Source organism: Bactrocera dorsalis, chromosome 2 (assembly GCF_023373825.1).
Source record: "Bactrocera dorsalis isolate Fly_Bdor chromosome 2, ASM2337382v1, whole genome shotgun sequence".
Classification (NCBI taxonomy): Eukaryota; Metazoa; Arthropoda; class Insecta; order Diptera; family Tephritidae; genus Bactrocera; species Bactrocera dorsalis.
Window position 1 is genome coordinate 29,888,799 of NC_064304.1, and position 17,243 is coordinate 29,906,041.

General features: G+C 33.1%; 2 protein-coding genes across 4 annotated transcripts; both read right to left on the reverse strand.

Annotated features, from left to right (window-relative positions):
• Window positions 1–282: 282 nt before the first annotated feature.
• On the reverse strand, window positions 283–6,118 carry LOC105231947 (polyadenylate-binding protein-interacting protein 2). 3 transcript variants are annotated; one of them, XM_049449816.1, is made up of 4 exons: window positions 5,927–6,118; window positions 2,596–2,773; window positions 2,320–2,420; window positions 283–2,206 (listed from the first exon to the last, which is right to left on the reverse strand). In XM_049449816.1, exons 2-4 carry the CDS (start codon window positions 2,737–2,739, stop codon window positions 2,077–2,079), a joined length of 375 nt encoding a protein of 124 aa, XP_049305773.1. In that variant the 5' UTR covers window positions 2,740–2,773; window positions 5,927–6,118; the 3' UTR covers window positions 283–2,076. The 3 variants fall into 3 exon arrangements, with proteins under 3 accessions (XP_049305773.1, XP_049305775.1, XP_049305774.1); XM_049449818.1 differs by lacking the exon at window positions 5,927–6,118 and adding an exon at window positions 4,103–4,340; XM_049449817.1 differs by lacking the exon at window positions 5,927–6,118 and adding an exon at window positions 3,572–3,771.
• A 2,424-nt stretch (window positions 6,119–8,542) lies between these two features.
• Window positions 8,543–13,831, reverse strand: LOC105231902 (sialin). The gene is made up of 7 exons (XM_011213412.4): window positions 13,348–13,831; window positions 11,196–11,429; window positions 10,529–10,825; window positions 10,323–10,472; window positions 10,126–10,258; window positions 8,959–9,203; window positions 8,543–8,842 (listed from the first exon to the last, which is right to left on the reverse strand). Exons 1-7 carry the CDS (start codon window positions 13,615–13,617, stop codon window positions 8,708–8,710), a joined length of 1,464 nt encoding a protein of 487 aa, XP_011211714.2. The 5' UTR covers window positions 13,618–13,831; the 3' UTR covers window positions 8,543–8,707.
• Window positions 13,832–17,243: the final 3,412 nt, after the last annotated feature.

A 17,243-nucleotide genomic window follows, 5' to 3' on the forward strand; every position in this document is an offset into this window, starting at 1 on the left:
TCCACGAAAATCGGATTTACGAGACCAGAACGGGGGATTTTTATCCGGCCACAAACAAACAAATTGGAAGCTTAACTAAGAGTTATTTGGCGCTTGTTTGTTCTCACTACATCAAAAACAAGGTTATAGTGGAATTTTCACTATTGCAACAGAACAATACTAGTTATTTTTATAAATCCATTCAAGCATTCCTTTGCAATGGTCGCTGGTTTGTTCCCCAAAATTATGCTACCCAAATTAAAAGTTTTCATCTAATTTGCAACTTAGTAAATAACACACAACTTTCTAATTGCTATAATACTTTTTATTCAGATTTTTTAGTTTTTATCTTTTTTTGCTTTGCTTTTTAACTTACTTTTAACTTTTTTTTAAGTTTTTCTATTTTTATATCACACATAAAGGTAAGTAATAGTATATGTATTTTTTTTGATCATGTCTTGCATATTTAATGTGCTACGATAAATTATACGTACGTATTTAGACGCATGCGCATTTATCAAACACTTTTGCTAATAACAAACTTGTTTTTTATTTTTATTATATAGTATTTAAGGATTAATCATAAACTACTATAACAGTATTTTTTCCATTAGTCTTTGAGATAATTCTTGCACGAAGCAGGTCAATATTATGAGGCTGATGTAAAAATACATACATACATAAAGTTGGAGTGGCGTATATATTATATATGTATATCTATATATATGTATATAAAGAGTTGGCAAAATTAACTATTATTAGAGTATCTACCATTTTCAATTTTGCATTACGCTTGCGCATTTATTAAATAAAATATATACTACGTTAATGTAATAATAATTCTTTTTTAATTACTGTATATCTGTATATCTATGTTTGCATTATAAATTCATTTACATACACATGTTTATTGCATTATTAATGTTTGCTTTATTAGTTAAGCATATCAATACGCCTCTTATGTATGTATTCTTGTAATTTCAGACATTACATTTGACTTTATTAATTTTTTTTGCTCAATTTTAAATTACATATAATCTTACAAAATTCCCATTAAAGCTAAAAGAAGGTAGTGATGGGTATGTCGGTGTGGTTTATATAGAATTTAGTACACTAAAATATATAAATATAGACAGGACAATATTATATATATATGTGTGTATGTGTATGCGTATGTAGATAATGTGTCGGTCTATCACGATATAATTTAATGGTGTATTGAATTACAAACGCATAAGTAAAATGTAAGAACAATAGAAAAAAAACACATTTATGAACATTTGATACAGAAAGCTACAGTAATTAGGATCACATATGGAATTTTTAAATCTTCTAAAATCCTGGACTAACAATTTATCATTTTATTACTTATTTAAAACTAGTTAAATGTTTTTATAACAAACAAAAAATGACCAAAATGCTCTCATTCTCGTTTGCACTATTAACGCAGTTTGAGGCAAGTGTCTTCTTGAATCAAATAGCACGTCTCCAAAATAAAGACAAGGACGATTCGAAAGCAATTTGTCGAGGTATTTATGAAAAAGTATATCTATATAAATGTGTGAATACCCACAATAAGTTAAAAGCAATTTGTACGTTGGACTTGCAACAAACAACTTTCTGAATTATTAGCTTTAAAAAATTTTGGAACTAATGCAGGGCAACAAACAGTCAGTTTGTGTAATTTAAAATTGTTTTAAGCTTTACTTAGGTTTTAAGTTTTAAGCGTTTTTTGTTGTATACCTCATATGTATTTTTATAATTTTTATTCGTAGTTTTATGTACCTCTCTTATTTATTGACGAATGCTTGCACATAATACCGAGTAAATATTACCCACATTACTCCGCAGCATTGTCATAGAGGTTAATTAGTTTTTTTTTGTTTTGTTTTGGTATTTCTTAAATATACTTCAGTAAGAGTATTAGAATTTTTTTGTTTACTTTTTGTGTTGTTTTGGTTTGAGTTTGTGTGTGTTATTCGGGTCATTACGTACAATTTCATATAGTTTTTGCTGATGCGTTCCGTTGGTGATTTGATTTGATCGTCGAGTGTTGCGTTATATTCTTGTTAAGGGCGTTATTAGTTAATATAAAGTTTATGAAGTACCCAGTCCAATTATATGCTTTTGTGGTACAAACTCAGCGGCCAGCGGGTTCAGAATGGAATGTTCCACATTGTATTCGCTCACAACTAGCGAGGATAATGCAGCATTTAATTCTTCGGCTCTAGAAGTAAAATAAAAATATTTTTTTTTAATTTGTGTTAATTTAGTGGAAATAATTATGCAAATAAAAAGGCGTGTACAAGTACATGTTCGGGTTTTCAAGGAATTTCATACTTTGCTTTCTGCCATTCAGCCAGTTCCGCTTCGAGTTCGTCCTCTAGCATTGCTTCAAAGCACTCTTTCATAATGTCCTCTTCTTCGAGACGTTTTAATTCCTGAAAATTTGGAAAAGTTATTAGCAAAGCCGAAAAGAAGAAGTTGATTTTCTAAGAAAAGTGATAATACAAATTTTTTTAAGTTTCATTGCAACGTAAATTATTGTTTTTCTTTTTATATTTATACATATGTACATATGTATGTATATGCCCTTTCATACATGTAGCTACTTACATTCTTATCGAACTCTTCTTCATTCTCCATCCAGAGATACTCAGAGAAATCTTGTTCGTCTTCTAAATCTGATAGCGAATCATCCTCCTCCACTACATATTCAAATTGGTCGGACCAATCATTTGAAGGAACTTTCAAAATCATTTTGTTTGTCAGTTTTTGTTTGAAGCTTTTACAACTGCAAAGATAAATTCATAATAAAAATAATATAGAAGACAGTGTTTACATTATACATATGTTTGTACATAATAAAAGTAATATTTCTTTTTTTACGCAATGGAAGTGTATATTTCTACGCGAAAAATATATTAAGAGCAAAATTTTTTATATTTTGAGCGTTAAGGATATACTGTATGTATGACTTTTATTTTTACTAAGATATTCTTAAATATTTACAGCTTGGTCAGAATACAATAACTTTGCCACGATGTTTGCTACACTGAGAAGGAAGACCCCATAAAATATCCGTCCGACCCCGTCGAAACAGCACGTTTCTTGGGTCTACCGTTAGATGACCTCGACGACAACGCAAACGACCCTTACCATCCTAACGGGAATTAGCAAACCGTTAAAACAACATACATATAAATGAAAAACGTAAAGAGCTGCATCGAGTTAGCCATGTCCGTCTGTGTTCACGCGAGCAAGTTTCTCAGTTTTTGAAATTTTGAATGACTCCATAGCAACGCTACTACCTTCCGAATGTATTGTTCAGATCGGAGCACTATGGCTATAGCTACTATACAAACTGGCCGATCAAAAACAACTATTATGGAAACTGTTTTTTTTTTTTGTGAAGGTGGAACCGGTGTTGACTTTTTCCTTATTTTTTAACTTTTTGCACTCGAACCGGCAAGTTCTATATCAGAAAAATACGACGCAAAACAGTGTATTATACATTAGTATAATCTTGTTTTCGTATATTGCACTTTTCAGCACACACACGAAGTACGTCCATACATATACATATACTTACATATATGATGATGGACTAACTCAAACTCTCCATACAAACAAGTATGCGCTGTGTATTGCTTCTACTTTTCTTAGTTAAATCACTACCACTTTTGATTTGTTTATGAGTTACTTTCGCATTTGGTAAACAACCAACAAATATTTTCGTGAGTGTTCACAACCACGTATCGCAAACGACTGAAAAGCTGAAGAAAGCCACAAAGCTAATTCACTAGCGATTGGCGTTGGCGTTCTGTGTGTTTTTTAAGTAAATTATTTTGTATATGTACTGGTGCTCCAATAACTTAATACACATATTTTATTTTTACACGTAGTAATAAGTCAATTAGGCAGCTATTTAGGCATTAATTTTGATTTTACTACATTTTTATACATACGGTGCACATAAAAATTTTATATAAATACAGGCATATGTATGTATGTTTGTATGATTTTCTGAGTTATTCTAATTTAAAGTATGTAACTCCTCCATTCACTCATTAAAGATATCTATGGTGTGTAACATCTGCTAAATTGTATTAATTTTACTTACTTATTCTTATTTTATCGCTACAACGCAATTTATTATATGTAAAAATGTTCCTGTTTTAACCAGAAATTATTTAAATTAACTTATGTTTTCGTAAATTTCAAAATTCACAAAACAGCTGCGTAGAAAACAATGGCAAAACGAGAATAAACAAAATAAAAACGTCGAATATATTCAATAATACATAAATACTTTTTGTGTTGAAGTATGTTGTGAGCTAATGAACGCGATTGACTGACTGAAACTGGCAACATCTCAACTTGACGCAGCACAGCAATCGAATTGGTTCAAGAGAGTTCATGGATTGCTCTACGGACATATGTGTATATACGTATATGTTAAACACGTAGGTTGTAGTCGGGCATACAAATGTGGGTATTTGTGGGCAGGTGATTTGCGCCGGGGTTGGGGTCGATGGCAAGTAAAAAGTCTCCCAAGTTTATATACCAACAACAATAATTGAGCAACAGAGAACAAGAGCATATAAAAGTATTTGTGAAATTGATAATAACAGAGAATAAATAAAATTAATTGGTAAACAAGTGGTAAAGCATAATTTTTTTCATTACCAAATATTGTCTATTTGTATTATGTTATGTACATATGTATGTTTTATATAAATATATTTATTTTATATATGGTATATACCCCACTTTACGTTTTCGTTGTTTTAATTTTCAATATTCATTTTATATATGTATGATCTGAAGTTAGAGCGAATAATATTTATTAGATGTGCCTAAAAAAAGTTCTGAGTTTAAATACACTATGGCTAGGGACAAACTTATTAATGGTCAGGTTTTTAAGAAAAGCGACTTCTGTTTGTATCTTCTAGTATTTTTAATATGCATACATATTTATATATATGCATGTATGTATGTACGTATGTCTGAAATTGCAAATATTCACGTAATTAATTTCTGTTACCTTTTAACATATGTATGTTAATTGGACGTTTAATTTATATGCGCAAATGTGTTTACTTGAGTGTACTTTAAATGAACGCGTTTGCCGTGATAATGCTTCCTTGTTTTTATTTCCGGTTGTGTTCTTATTTATAAATATGCATATATCAGCAAATTTAGAAATATTTGTACATGCACGCATGTACATAGATTGTTTGGTATGTGTATTAAAATTATTTCAAATAAAGTATGATTAATGTACAAGTATAAAGAAGACATGTATAGATAAGGTGTAAAGTTTAAATGTTATAAAATTTAGCAATTATCTATATATTTTTCTAGTTAAAGATATGCTTTTTATGTTCTATCTATCTAATTTTTTTAGTTTTAGAAATGCATATTTTTTAATTTAATGTTAGAATAATTATGCTTCTAAGTATGAAATGTCTATGTTTCCAATTAGAAACTGTTTATTTTACTGTATTTCCTTTAATTTTGTTGGTATCCCGAAATACATAACTTAAACAGCCGTTGTTTGATTTCGCTACAGTTAATGTTACAACAAATTTATGAATATTAAAAATATAACTGCATTTTCTCTTTTCCGTACGATTTAATTACAGTTTTTTTTACCATATACCAAATTTTGCCAGAGAAATCTGTTTGGAATACAAAAGCACTATTCCAGTTAGACATCCGTTAGCAGGTGCATTTTCATTTGCATATTTTTTTATATTCCTTGGTTTGAGATGTTTATTGCAAATATAGCATACTTTGCTAAATAAAAATAAACAAACAAACGCGTACAATACAGAAAATATAAACAAGATGGAGTACACAACTGATTGTTCTTCGTGTCTTTTTCTCTTCAGCAGTCAAAAAATTTTGATAATTAACTTTGTAGAAAAAATATGAAACTTACACCACAACTTTTGTAAATCTGCTTATAGCTAAAATGCCAAACAATAGTTCCTTCAAAAAAATGCACTGAAAATTTTGCAATAATTCGTTAACACTAGAAATTTATTAAAAATTACACACAAAAAATTTGACGTCCACTACGTACAAAATCTTTGTAGCTCGTTCCGACAGTGCTGGTGTAACGCAAAATTCAGTGATGATATTTTCGTTCTAACCCGCTAGGGTTGCAGTGTACTGTTTAAATAATTTCACAGTGTTGAAATATTTGCGATGTTAGTTTAATAAAAACAATAGGGAGACTCTCTCGCTCTTGCAAGATTGCAGATTGCAAAAATCCTCTACCGAAATATACAAGGGCACGAGAGCACCCATTGCAGAATCTAGTGATATATGAACGGCTGATTCGGTTAATTTATTGTAAATGACTATTGTGCATAGCTATTGTGAATTCTTCTGGATTCTTTCTTAACAAAAAAACTGTAACTAATTTTTATGATATAAATAGAAATTATAAAATCTATTTAAAATTTACTTTCCTCAACAATTTAACTTCAAAATATGTATTTAAATAAAACGATAGGTAGCACAGGGTTGTAATTACATATTTTTTTACGTGTCATTGCACGAAAATAAACATGAGTTTTGGTCTGACACATTTTACAGCCCTTGCAAATATTTTTCTGTGTATGTTTGTTGGTTGTGCCGTTGCATTAGGTGGAAAAATCTCCAATTCGTGCACCGTGCAAGGGTTTTGCAAGAGCAAGAGAATACCCCTAATTTAACATCTTTTCAAATACTTTGTTAAATTAAAGGTTTAAATTATATAGAAGCAGAATAGCTACCAAAAGAATTTAATATTGCAAAACAAAAAAACATAAAAAAGTAAAATGTCGTTAGCGCTCTGGGTTAGTTAACCAGTGTATTAACCGATAGTTGGTTGCTGAAATTAGGCGAAATTAATTAAGTTAATTCCTATTTCAAACATGCATAGTGATAAGCATAGCGAGCTGAGTCGATTTAGTCATGTCGGTCTTGCCGTCTGTCTGTAAGCGAGGGACTAGCGTTTATGAAATATCACTTTGAAATTTTGCACATGCCCTTTTTTGGCAAGAAGTTTGTCGGGACAGCCGCAAAAGTCAAGCAATTGTATGATAAACTTGTTTGCATCATTGTTTATATAGCTGCTATACAAACTAATCGACAAAAATCAAGTCTTCAAATGGAAAGATTTTTGATTTTTGCTATTATATTATTATCCAAGGAAGCGCAACAATCTCCGAAAAATTTGTTCAGATCGAAGCACTAGAGCACATAGCTGTCATACAAAATGATCGATCCAAATTAATATAAAAATATGCGGGCAGCCGAAATCAATTTTTTCATATTGTTGTTACAGAGTATAATAGTTTTTTACATTTAACGGTTTTTTGTATCACCTAAAAATAATCGATTAGGATAGAGTGTTCTTCTTTATTGGCGTAGATACGGCGGTTATAGCCGTGTTTACAACAATGCGCCAGTCGCTCTTCTTTTTCGCTGTTTGGCGCCCATTAGAAATTCTAAGTGTAGCCAGGTCCTTCTCAATCTGGTCTTTCCAACGGAGTGTAGGTCTTCCTCTTACTCTGCTTCCACCGGCGTCCAATACTCACAGAGTTGGAGTTTTTTCATTCATTCGGAAATTGTGCAAAGGACCATAAAAATTCCACAGAACCTTTCTCACGAAAACTCATAACGTCGTTTTATCAGGCAGATCGGGAATAATGAGTGACTTATAGAGTTTGGTCTTTGTACGTCGAGAGAGGACTTTACTCCTCAATTGCCTACTCAGTTCGAAGTAGCACCTGTTGGCAAGAGTTATTTTGGGTGGAACTTTCGGGCTGACGTTATTGTTGGTGTTAATACTGGTTTCAAGATAGACGAAATTATCTACGACCTTGAAGTTATGACTTTCAACTGCAACGTAGGAGCGAGGTCTCGAGTGCGACGACAGTTTCTTTGAGGACAGGAGATATTTCGTCTTGCTATCGTTCACTACCAAATGTTAGATAGAGGGTTATATATATATAATATATATATATATATACTATATGTATGAACATGTGACTAGATGAGTTGAAACCCGTGTGAACATTTCTCTGTCCGTCCGTGCAAGATAATTAAGATATCGTACTAAAACTTGCTACACGTGTTCCTTGGCGAAAAGGTGAGAACGAGTTTGTACTTTGCACAATTAGAGCACTCAAGATGTTTCATCTTTTCAAAATTGTCGAGTTTGGACTATAATTTTTCAAGAATCCAGACGCCAACTATGTGAAAATCAGTGCTTATAGCTGACTCATAACTGTGTATCTTTGTGCGTAAAATAAATAAAATTGGGCGAAATCTTGACCTAGTCCCTATATAACGAATATCAGAATTTTCGAACATCTGGCTGACCAGTGCGTATGATTAGCGATTGTAATTAATGACACCCAGGAAACATTTTCTAAGTTAAGTTGAATACGGCCACGATAAAAAATTGTAAACCATTATTACAAATCATTGGACGTCATAAGACTGAACGGTTGTTTTGTTGTTCGATTCCTTACGATTTTAGAATAAGTTTAATTTAAGGAGAATACTAAAAAATTTAGTTATATTCATGTTTTGTTTTAATATTATATAAAATTACCATATTTAACACAAATTTTACTAAATCTATACAAATATCAACACTCAATTTGTTAAATATTATCACAACAATTAAAAAACACAGTTTTCTAATATTTTCAATCTTAAAAGCTTAAGCATCTTCATCTGCTCTTATATTGTTCCACGATCGAGTTTCCGAGCTGCCGAGTGCTCCAAATACCATAGCGGCCAGCAAGTAGGCTATAATCAATGTGAACATTACGTAATTCCATTCAGATTTGGTGCCCTAAATAGTGTTAAAAAAATTACTAAGTTTTTAATAAATAATATACTTTTTTAAAAACGTTATAGATAGCGGAAAATGTTGATAAGTTACTGTCACAAACAAGTTTTGGCGATTACCTGAACAGCTATAGCGGAAATGATAATTGGTGAAATGAAACCGTCAATTGTTGAAAAGGCATTCGCGATTCCCGAAAGTAAACCGGCATACGATGGTGTTAGGTGTAATAAACTGGGCCAATAGCCACCAGAAAATGCCATGTCGGAGAAAATTCCCACAAACAGAATGCATAAATTGATAAGCATGCGTTGGTTGGCGTTCAACAACATAACGACAATCAGAAATTTAATGGTAAAGATGTTGCCTGTTAAAATAAAAAATTATATGAGATATAATAAGCTACGTCGATGAGGTATGTGCTTTCTTGCTTATTGCATGTAAGTATGTAAATATTTGGCAAAAGAGCAGCGCGCAAAGATAGCGAGCAGGGAAATAACGAACGAATGCAGCTATTTATATATGCCATTCAGATCAAATTTGACCGGAACTTGTCGATAAAAAGGTTTTTCTTAGCTTAGTAAAATTATTTTTTATGTTCGTGTGAAGTCTTATCTCGATATGTCTATGTGTCTGTTTGGCAACTGCTTGTTTGCGACGCAAGAGGTTTACGGAATCGTTGAAAATCTTGCAAAATTGTTTTAGGGAGTCTATTTCATCACGGACAAAAGTATTTAAAGTGGCACGAAGCATTCAATGAAGGCTATCATCGCAAACTTACTTTCTGCGATTCGTCCATCCATCTCGGTTAATTACGATAACATTAAAAATGTTAAAGAAAAGTGTTTGAAATTCGTGTTGTTGGCATCAAAGAAATGACAGAGGAACTCAACATCTCTGGTCGATCGACTCAACGTATTTCGATTAATTTTTTGTGTATGAAGCGTTTCAATGATGGACACGTACTAAAATATCAGATTTTTTTGTTTTCAAAACGACAGAAAAAGAGATTCCTGAGAACATAGTTGAGAACCCTACATTACTCATGCCAAGAAGTGGGTTTATAAATATGACGCCGAAGCTTTTTTAAAGGTGTTAGCAAAGATTTATGTTAAAATACGTGAACATGTATAGTATTAGCTTTGTCAGTCCGATTCAAATATGTTGTAGTAAACAAAGTTGTTTCCTTAAGGTCATCCGATTTTTTTCAAATCATGTATTAATAATGGACAAATTAAAAAAGCTATTTAAGGGCTCGCGAAGTATGAGTGCTAAGAACATATTCTTACATAAAACATAAAATATTTTTCCATAGAGAGTTGGCTTATAGTTGGGCTTCTTTTCGATATACCTGCAGGCCGGAAAGATGATGATTTTCGCAATAATGCCACCCAGAAATGGTGTTGAAGCATATATTCCCGTCTGGCAAACAAAAAAAAAAAATAAAATTATTGCAAGTAATAATTCACTGTGTAGCATGACCTACTTCAGATAATGTAAAACCCAGAGCCTCTTTCAGGAAACGCGGCAGCATCAATGCAAACACGATTAAGCCATAACTGTGCAAAGTATGCGTCAATATAAATGCATAAACAGGCGCAGATTTCAGAATATGCGTCCAAGGAATGTTCTTTGACTAGAAAAGAAATTTAACAATAATAATAAAATATATGTTTTTTTATTATATCCCACCATTGACTTTTCATCGTTTGTGGATTTCAAATAAGCACGTTCCGGCTCTGACAATCGAGGGTGTTCTTCCAATGTATTATAAACCAACCAGTGGCATGATATACCAAAAACCAATGCAACGATACCAACTGTATAAAACACTAATTCCCAATTATAACGACAAAGTAGTGCTGACAGTGGAAAGGCAATTAGAGTACCAACGGAGTAACCACCATAGGCGAACGCTACTAAGGTGCTACGCTCCGTGCGATGAGCCCAAGTAGAGAAGAGTTGATACAGTGCTGGATTGCCAAAACCCTAAAAATATAAAAATTTAGAGATGTGCTAGTATTATAATGAATAAATATATTATTAATTTTATAGTCAGGCAACTCTCAAAAACTTTGGTGAAACTTTGTAAGGGTTCTACACTCTGTCCAAGGACAAGAAACGAATTTTCTTTATATTCCATGTTTCCTTTCGACATCTTCGTAGTATGTCGTAAGAATACTTAGTAAGTTATTAATCGCAAAAGATATCAACGTAGAGGTCTTAGCCATGTCACGCACTTCCACGACCGCAACCGAATTCAGCAGAATCTCGCCTTGCTCTTGGAATTATTCTCAGTTATCGCGGAAGCAGTTTTTTAGCCTTTATAAACTTTAAGTACTATTATTTATATTCTTACCGATACTAATCCCTGCAGCAGACGTATCGCGGATGTTCCTATATAGCTGATGTGTGCGAATATTGGTATCAACATGAATAATACTGCCTGAATTGTCACAGAGTGTATAAAAAATAGTTTACCACCGAATCTATCAGCTAATCGACCGGCGAATGGCAGAGTAACTAAGTAACCATAGTAAAATGTAGCTTGTATAGCGAATTCCTCTTGACGTGTCCACGGAATGTTGCCCAACTGAAAAGAATAAGAGACTTATTCAACTGGGAATAAACTTAAATTTAGGAAATATTGCTAAGTTTTCATTGATAGAGGCTTGGTTCATAGCCAAACTACTTCAATACATTGCCGAAACTTCAAGTCAACTACTAAATTGAAATCATGAAATCATGCTTCTTGTTGTATCAGTTAATGAGACTTCACATCTGCGAGATAATTTCCAAAAATTCTGGTTCCTAAAACTTCTGGTTTCTAAAACTTTGTGTGAAGTATAAGGAAAGTTTTAAACTTGATTTTTAAGTTTTTTCGATAATTTTACATTCTGAAAAGGATAAGATTGACATCCACTACGTCCAAAAAGATGTATTCTTGCGTTAGCTCCCTTCGATTTGTCAAATCTCGAAGATAACTCAAATATACTGAGTAGAGAATAGAGAATTGGTTATGTCTACAACTTCATGTTTTGTGAAGGTTTGATGGTCAAGAGCTTATTCTTCCCCTAGCTTTCGAAAGTTATAGTGAAAGTCTGGAATTGAGAGACATATTAAGTTTATTCTTCAATAAATTTGAAATGTTGTGGACCTAACTATGTATGTAAAGAATTAATTTTTTTTTGAAATTTCACACTTCCTTTTTAGATATAATTGGGTAATGATCGAAGCAGTCCGATTATTGACAATTTTTATTCATGATTTCGTTAATTTAAGGGGTTACCCGAATTAAAAAAATTTAATCTTTTGATTATCTTGTTAACTTTCCTAACATCTCTAGAATACTGTCCTAAATTTTTAGCCAAGTAATAGTTTCGGATATACAGCCTTGAGAACTTATGCGTTGGTGCGCCGTCTTTAAACGCGTTTTTCTCGAAACTGTGTTTTTGAAGTCGGTTGGCAACATTTCTCGATATCTACTCAACCGATCTTCATGAAATTTTACTTATGTCTTTGAGACATAAATCTTTAAGACTTGGATGAAGGTTTTTTTCGAATACAACTATTTGAAAAAAAATGTCGCGAAATTTTCACTGAATTTTTTTTTGTAAATATATCTGCCAAAAATCCAATTTTCAGTTTTTTTCCTTCGTCCAAGTTCTAAGTTAAGGTTTTAAATAAAACACCTATTTTTTCTTTTTAGATGATCCTGTTATCCTGCCAACGCGGGCGTACTTTTTTTTGTGAGGGGTCACAGGAAATAGCGTCGCCATGGCCGAGTTTAAAATATTTTTTTCAAAAAATTCCAGAATTTCTTTGCTAAGAGTGTATGTTTGTAACAATAAAAAATCAAATAAAACATTTAATTTTTTATATAAGGAAAAAATTGTTGTAAAAAGGCTGTTTCTTACCCGAGGAAACCCATGTAACCTCTTAAACCACTAAGAGTGGTTTTTTAGAGATCCACTATCGAAAATCTCTTAAGGGATCGAAGGAGTCCAAAGTTTTTCGAAGTAAATTGCCGGTTATTAAAGTGCATTACGGCAAGTTCCACATAAAAAAATTGGTATTGATATAAGTTTGAGAAAAGCTAAAACAGAAAGATGAAATGCGTCGAAAGCAGACAAATTGAAAAATAATCTGAATAAGTTACGTGGGGACGTATTAAATCCTATAGTCACTATTGTATGGAATTGCCTCTTCGGTAAATTAGCGATGAAGCTAAGTTTACAACATACGCATAACAGCTGTGACAGCTGTGATAGTATGGATACAATCTTTAAATTTACAAATTGAGTGTCCAGTTCTGGCACAAAGCCGGCAAATAACTATGTAAGACATTTGCTGGGCTTTCAAAACTAACAAACATAGTATGTAACACATGCTTTCACAACCAACAATGAGTAGTCAGAAAAGCAACTGTAGCTAATTATACAGTATTTTATTAGTCGTTTAATTATCAAATTTTAATTTAAGCCGAAAGTTTGTAATGGACTTCTACTTACGTTTTCAGTCGAGCTTGAATTATTTATAGTTGTGTACACAAATTTTGCGGATTCATTACCGCTGACCTTCACATTTACCTCAGCCTCCGGCTTCACCATGCAAAGTATGGTAAAATTGAATATATTGCGCATACATAAGTGCATAATCATGGCAAGGAAGGCGCATATTGCGTAGGTCAAGCGCACGGAGCAAAAGAGAGGGTAGTGAGTTTCTTCCTTAGTGGCTGGTGTTTGCTCCAGCTCAAAAGCTTCGGCCTGAATTTGACGCATTACAAACACTAATACTGAAGTGATTTATTTATTTACGATTATTTAAAGTGGCTTATCACAATTATTTTAACACAAACACGACACGTATGTTATTGGACGAAGTACCAAGATTTATGAAATACGGATCGACATACCACTGCTTCCGACCGACACCGATCATTGCTTGAAATGGTTACACTCTAAGTTATACTTCGTATTGTTTGTATACTGTCGATAACAAACGCGTGTCGTATGAGTGGAAATATTCACATAATTAGCTCAACTTATACGGGTAGCAGTAAAACACGTTCGCGATTTGGGTATGACGAATTTTCTCTCTTGTTAGATGTTGCTGCCAAGCTTGCTTTGAACGTGACCAATTGACAGTGAGCTCTAAATGCCGCGTTCGCCTCATTTTTCAAATTATGACCACATATTTCTCCCCGCTAAATAAATATTTAGGTTCTTGCATAAAAGAGATTAACGTGCAATAATTTGTGGGAGGGGGTGTAAATTACTATTATGTATATATGTATGTATTATGTAAAAACTTGGCCTTGTAACTCTCAACGGATCTTATTAGTAAGTAAGTATATTAAAATGGTAGCCCGATATTCTAGTGATTTTATTTTCGTTAATATAAAAGTAGGACAAGATGAAAATAGGATGAATTAAGTTTAGATGAGTGAGCATTATTTAATCCAAATATGTATGTATGTATATATGTATGTATATGATCAGGGTGACGAAGCGAGTTGAGTTCTGAGTGACTGTCAGTCCGTCCGTGCAGGCGATAACTTGAGTAAAAATTGATCTTGATGAAACATTGTACACGGCTTCCTTGGCAAAAAATTTAGATGAATTCGAAGATGGGCGTTATCGGATCACTCCCACACCCATAAAATGCCGTTACTAAGCACTAAATTTAAATACGAAACTGTAATTTGCTACTGGAGATCAGGATAGAGTGACACTTATGGGCTAAAAATATCTTTAAATTGGACGTAGCATCGCCTCCTAAATGGTTTAATGTATACTTACATCTTTCAAACCGCTGAAGTTATAATAACCAAATTCCAAGGTCAAATTCCTTGTGCACCCCTACCAACATGCAAAAATGATGAATGAAATTGGATGACAACCCCGGCCACTCTCCATATAATGATTCTGTTAAAAGCTACTACAAGTGCAGTAAATCAATTAGTAAATGTGTCACAGACATAAAATTTTCCTTCTGAAATGGTTAGAAGAGTTTTATGAGATTTGTTGGTTTCGGAAACAGAAAAAAGTCTCGGAGAGTAAAATCTGCCGGATACAGTGTATGAGCGATGACTATTGTTTTACTAAAAAGTCAGTCACAGTTAAGCTAGAATTTGACATTGCATTCAGGACTTTTGGTACGAGTCTGAAATTAACAAGCTTCATACCCAAAACATTTACCAGAATATGTTAAATCGATCCATAAGAGATATTGAGACACTCTGCTATTTCTCTGATGCCAACATGACAATTTTCAAACACCGTTTCTTTAAAATTTTCGATGTTATCGTCATTATTGGAGGAAGATGAACGACTCGCACGAGTTTTCGATAACTTCACGACCCTCACTGAGTGCGAACATTGACTTATGGAGATCAAACTTCAGATGAACATAAAAGAATGAAAATAGATTACATTTATTCCGTTTAAATGAACTAGTTTGAGGCAAATTTGATAAGGTGGTATATAGCCAGTGGTAGGTATGTTTGCATTAAAGTATCTACATCATTACTAAAGACTACTACTTAATTGTAATATTTTAGATAATAAGGTCTCTGAGGATGAACATTGTTAAGGGTTACGGCTGACTCCAATATCAATGCTTTATTTGGAAAGACATTTGTTTTTTTTTTTTCTGCCTATTTTCAAACCTTACTAAGAGGAAATCTTGAGGATATCACTTTATAAATATGTCTAGTGAGTGATATGTGAGATAAGAAAAAAGCTGTGATTTTTTTAAAACCTTAAACTTTATATACAGCTTCTTATATCTGGCATATAGTATATTGTACATAAGAGTATGTATATCGCTCCATAATCATTAGCCCTGAAATTAGGTAGTACCCACTTATCATAGGTACGAGTATATTTATACCTTACGAACGTCACGAGCCACTAAAAAAACGAGACTATATAGAAGTAGTGTTTTATTTCACCACACTATTGGTTAAGGTTTCTCACATATCGCATTACTCTCGCAAGAAATAGTTAATTTTTATTTAAACTATTTTTTGTATTCGAGCAAAGAAAGCGAAATTAGTTTTTGTTGTATTTTTTGGCAGGTGGCCGGTGAGCGTCCGCTCAAGCGGGTTTCAACAAAAATGCACTCATAATATTTTGCATTGTATTTCTACTATTCTGCATAACTGCATTATACATACAAGTATATATACATATGTGTAAATATGTCTAACAATAAATCACGTTCTCAATAGGTATGCTTTGCTGCTACTTATTAGAAATTTTTCATTGCATTACATATTCCCTGTTGGTAAAATATGAAAATTATATGAATTTACATTATGTACATATAGTCACGTTTCGCCAGCTAAGTTCTTTCTTGATTGCATTTCGGTTTGAGTTTGAGCTAACAGTTGTGCGTAATACCTAAAACTAAGTGAGATAGATGTGGAGTTATGTATATTTATATAAATGATCAGGATGACGAGAGAAGTTGAAATCCGATCAGTCTGACTGTTCGTCTGTCAGTGCAAGCTGCAACTTGAGTAATAATTGAGATATCTTGATGAAACTTGGTACGGGTTCCTTAGTATAAAAATAAAGTAATCGGACTACTACCAAGCTCACAAAACGCCATTACCGTAGTTTTGCGTACTAAGATATAAAAATCTAATTTGGCACAGGTGTTCGCTATAGTAAAAGGCATCTATGGGACAAAAAGGTTTAAAAAGTTATATTGGCCCTGCCCTCTAACAAGTTTAATGTACATATCTCCTAAATCACTTAAGCTACAATAACCAAATTTGCTTAGCGCAAATATTATGAGAACACTTACCGACAGTGTGAAAAGGGATGAAATCGGAACACAACCCCGGGGAATGGGAATGGCCCCATATAACGGTACTGTTAAAAACTACTAAAAGTACGATAAATTAGCTAAATACGCCAGACACAATGAATTTTTCTCCAAGATGGTTTGGGAGGGCTTTATGGCAGCAGGGGCGTGGCACCGCCAGATCGATTCCGAATGAATTTAGTACGTAGCGTTCTTTTCATATTCTTATGCCACAGTGCGAAAATGGGCGAAATCGGGCTACAACCACGCCTACCTTCTATACAGCACAATTTTAAATTTCATTTCATTCTTTCACATTTCAGTACTCAAATCGAGAAGAAATTCATTGTATAACTGAATAAAACTCTGTACGAACGATATTTTACTCTGGCGTATTCTACCACCTAGTGACCGAAAATTGTCCAAATCCAAACAAAACTGTTCAAGTCGCTAGGTTTCGCATATGTGGACCTCAGTATCTATAACTGACTTTTGACCAAAAATATTGGTTAATGTATGGGAGGTACAATACACATTCTGTGTATCAAAAATGGGTTGAATGGTGTCAATACTTCCCTGAGCCCGATATACT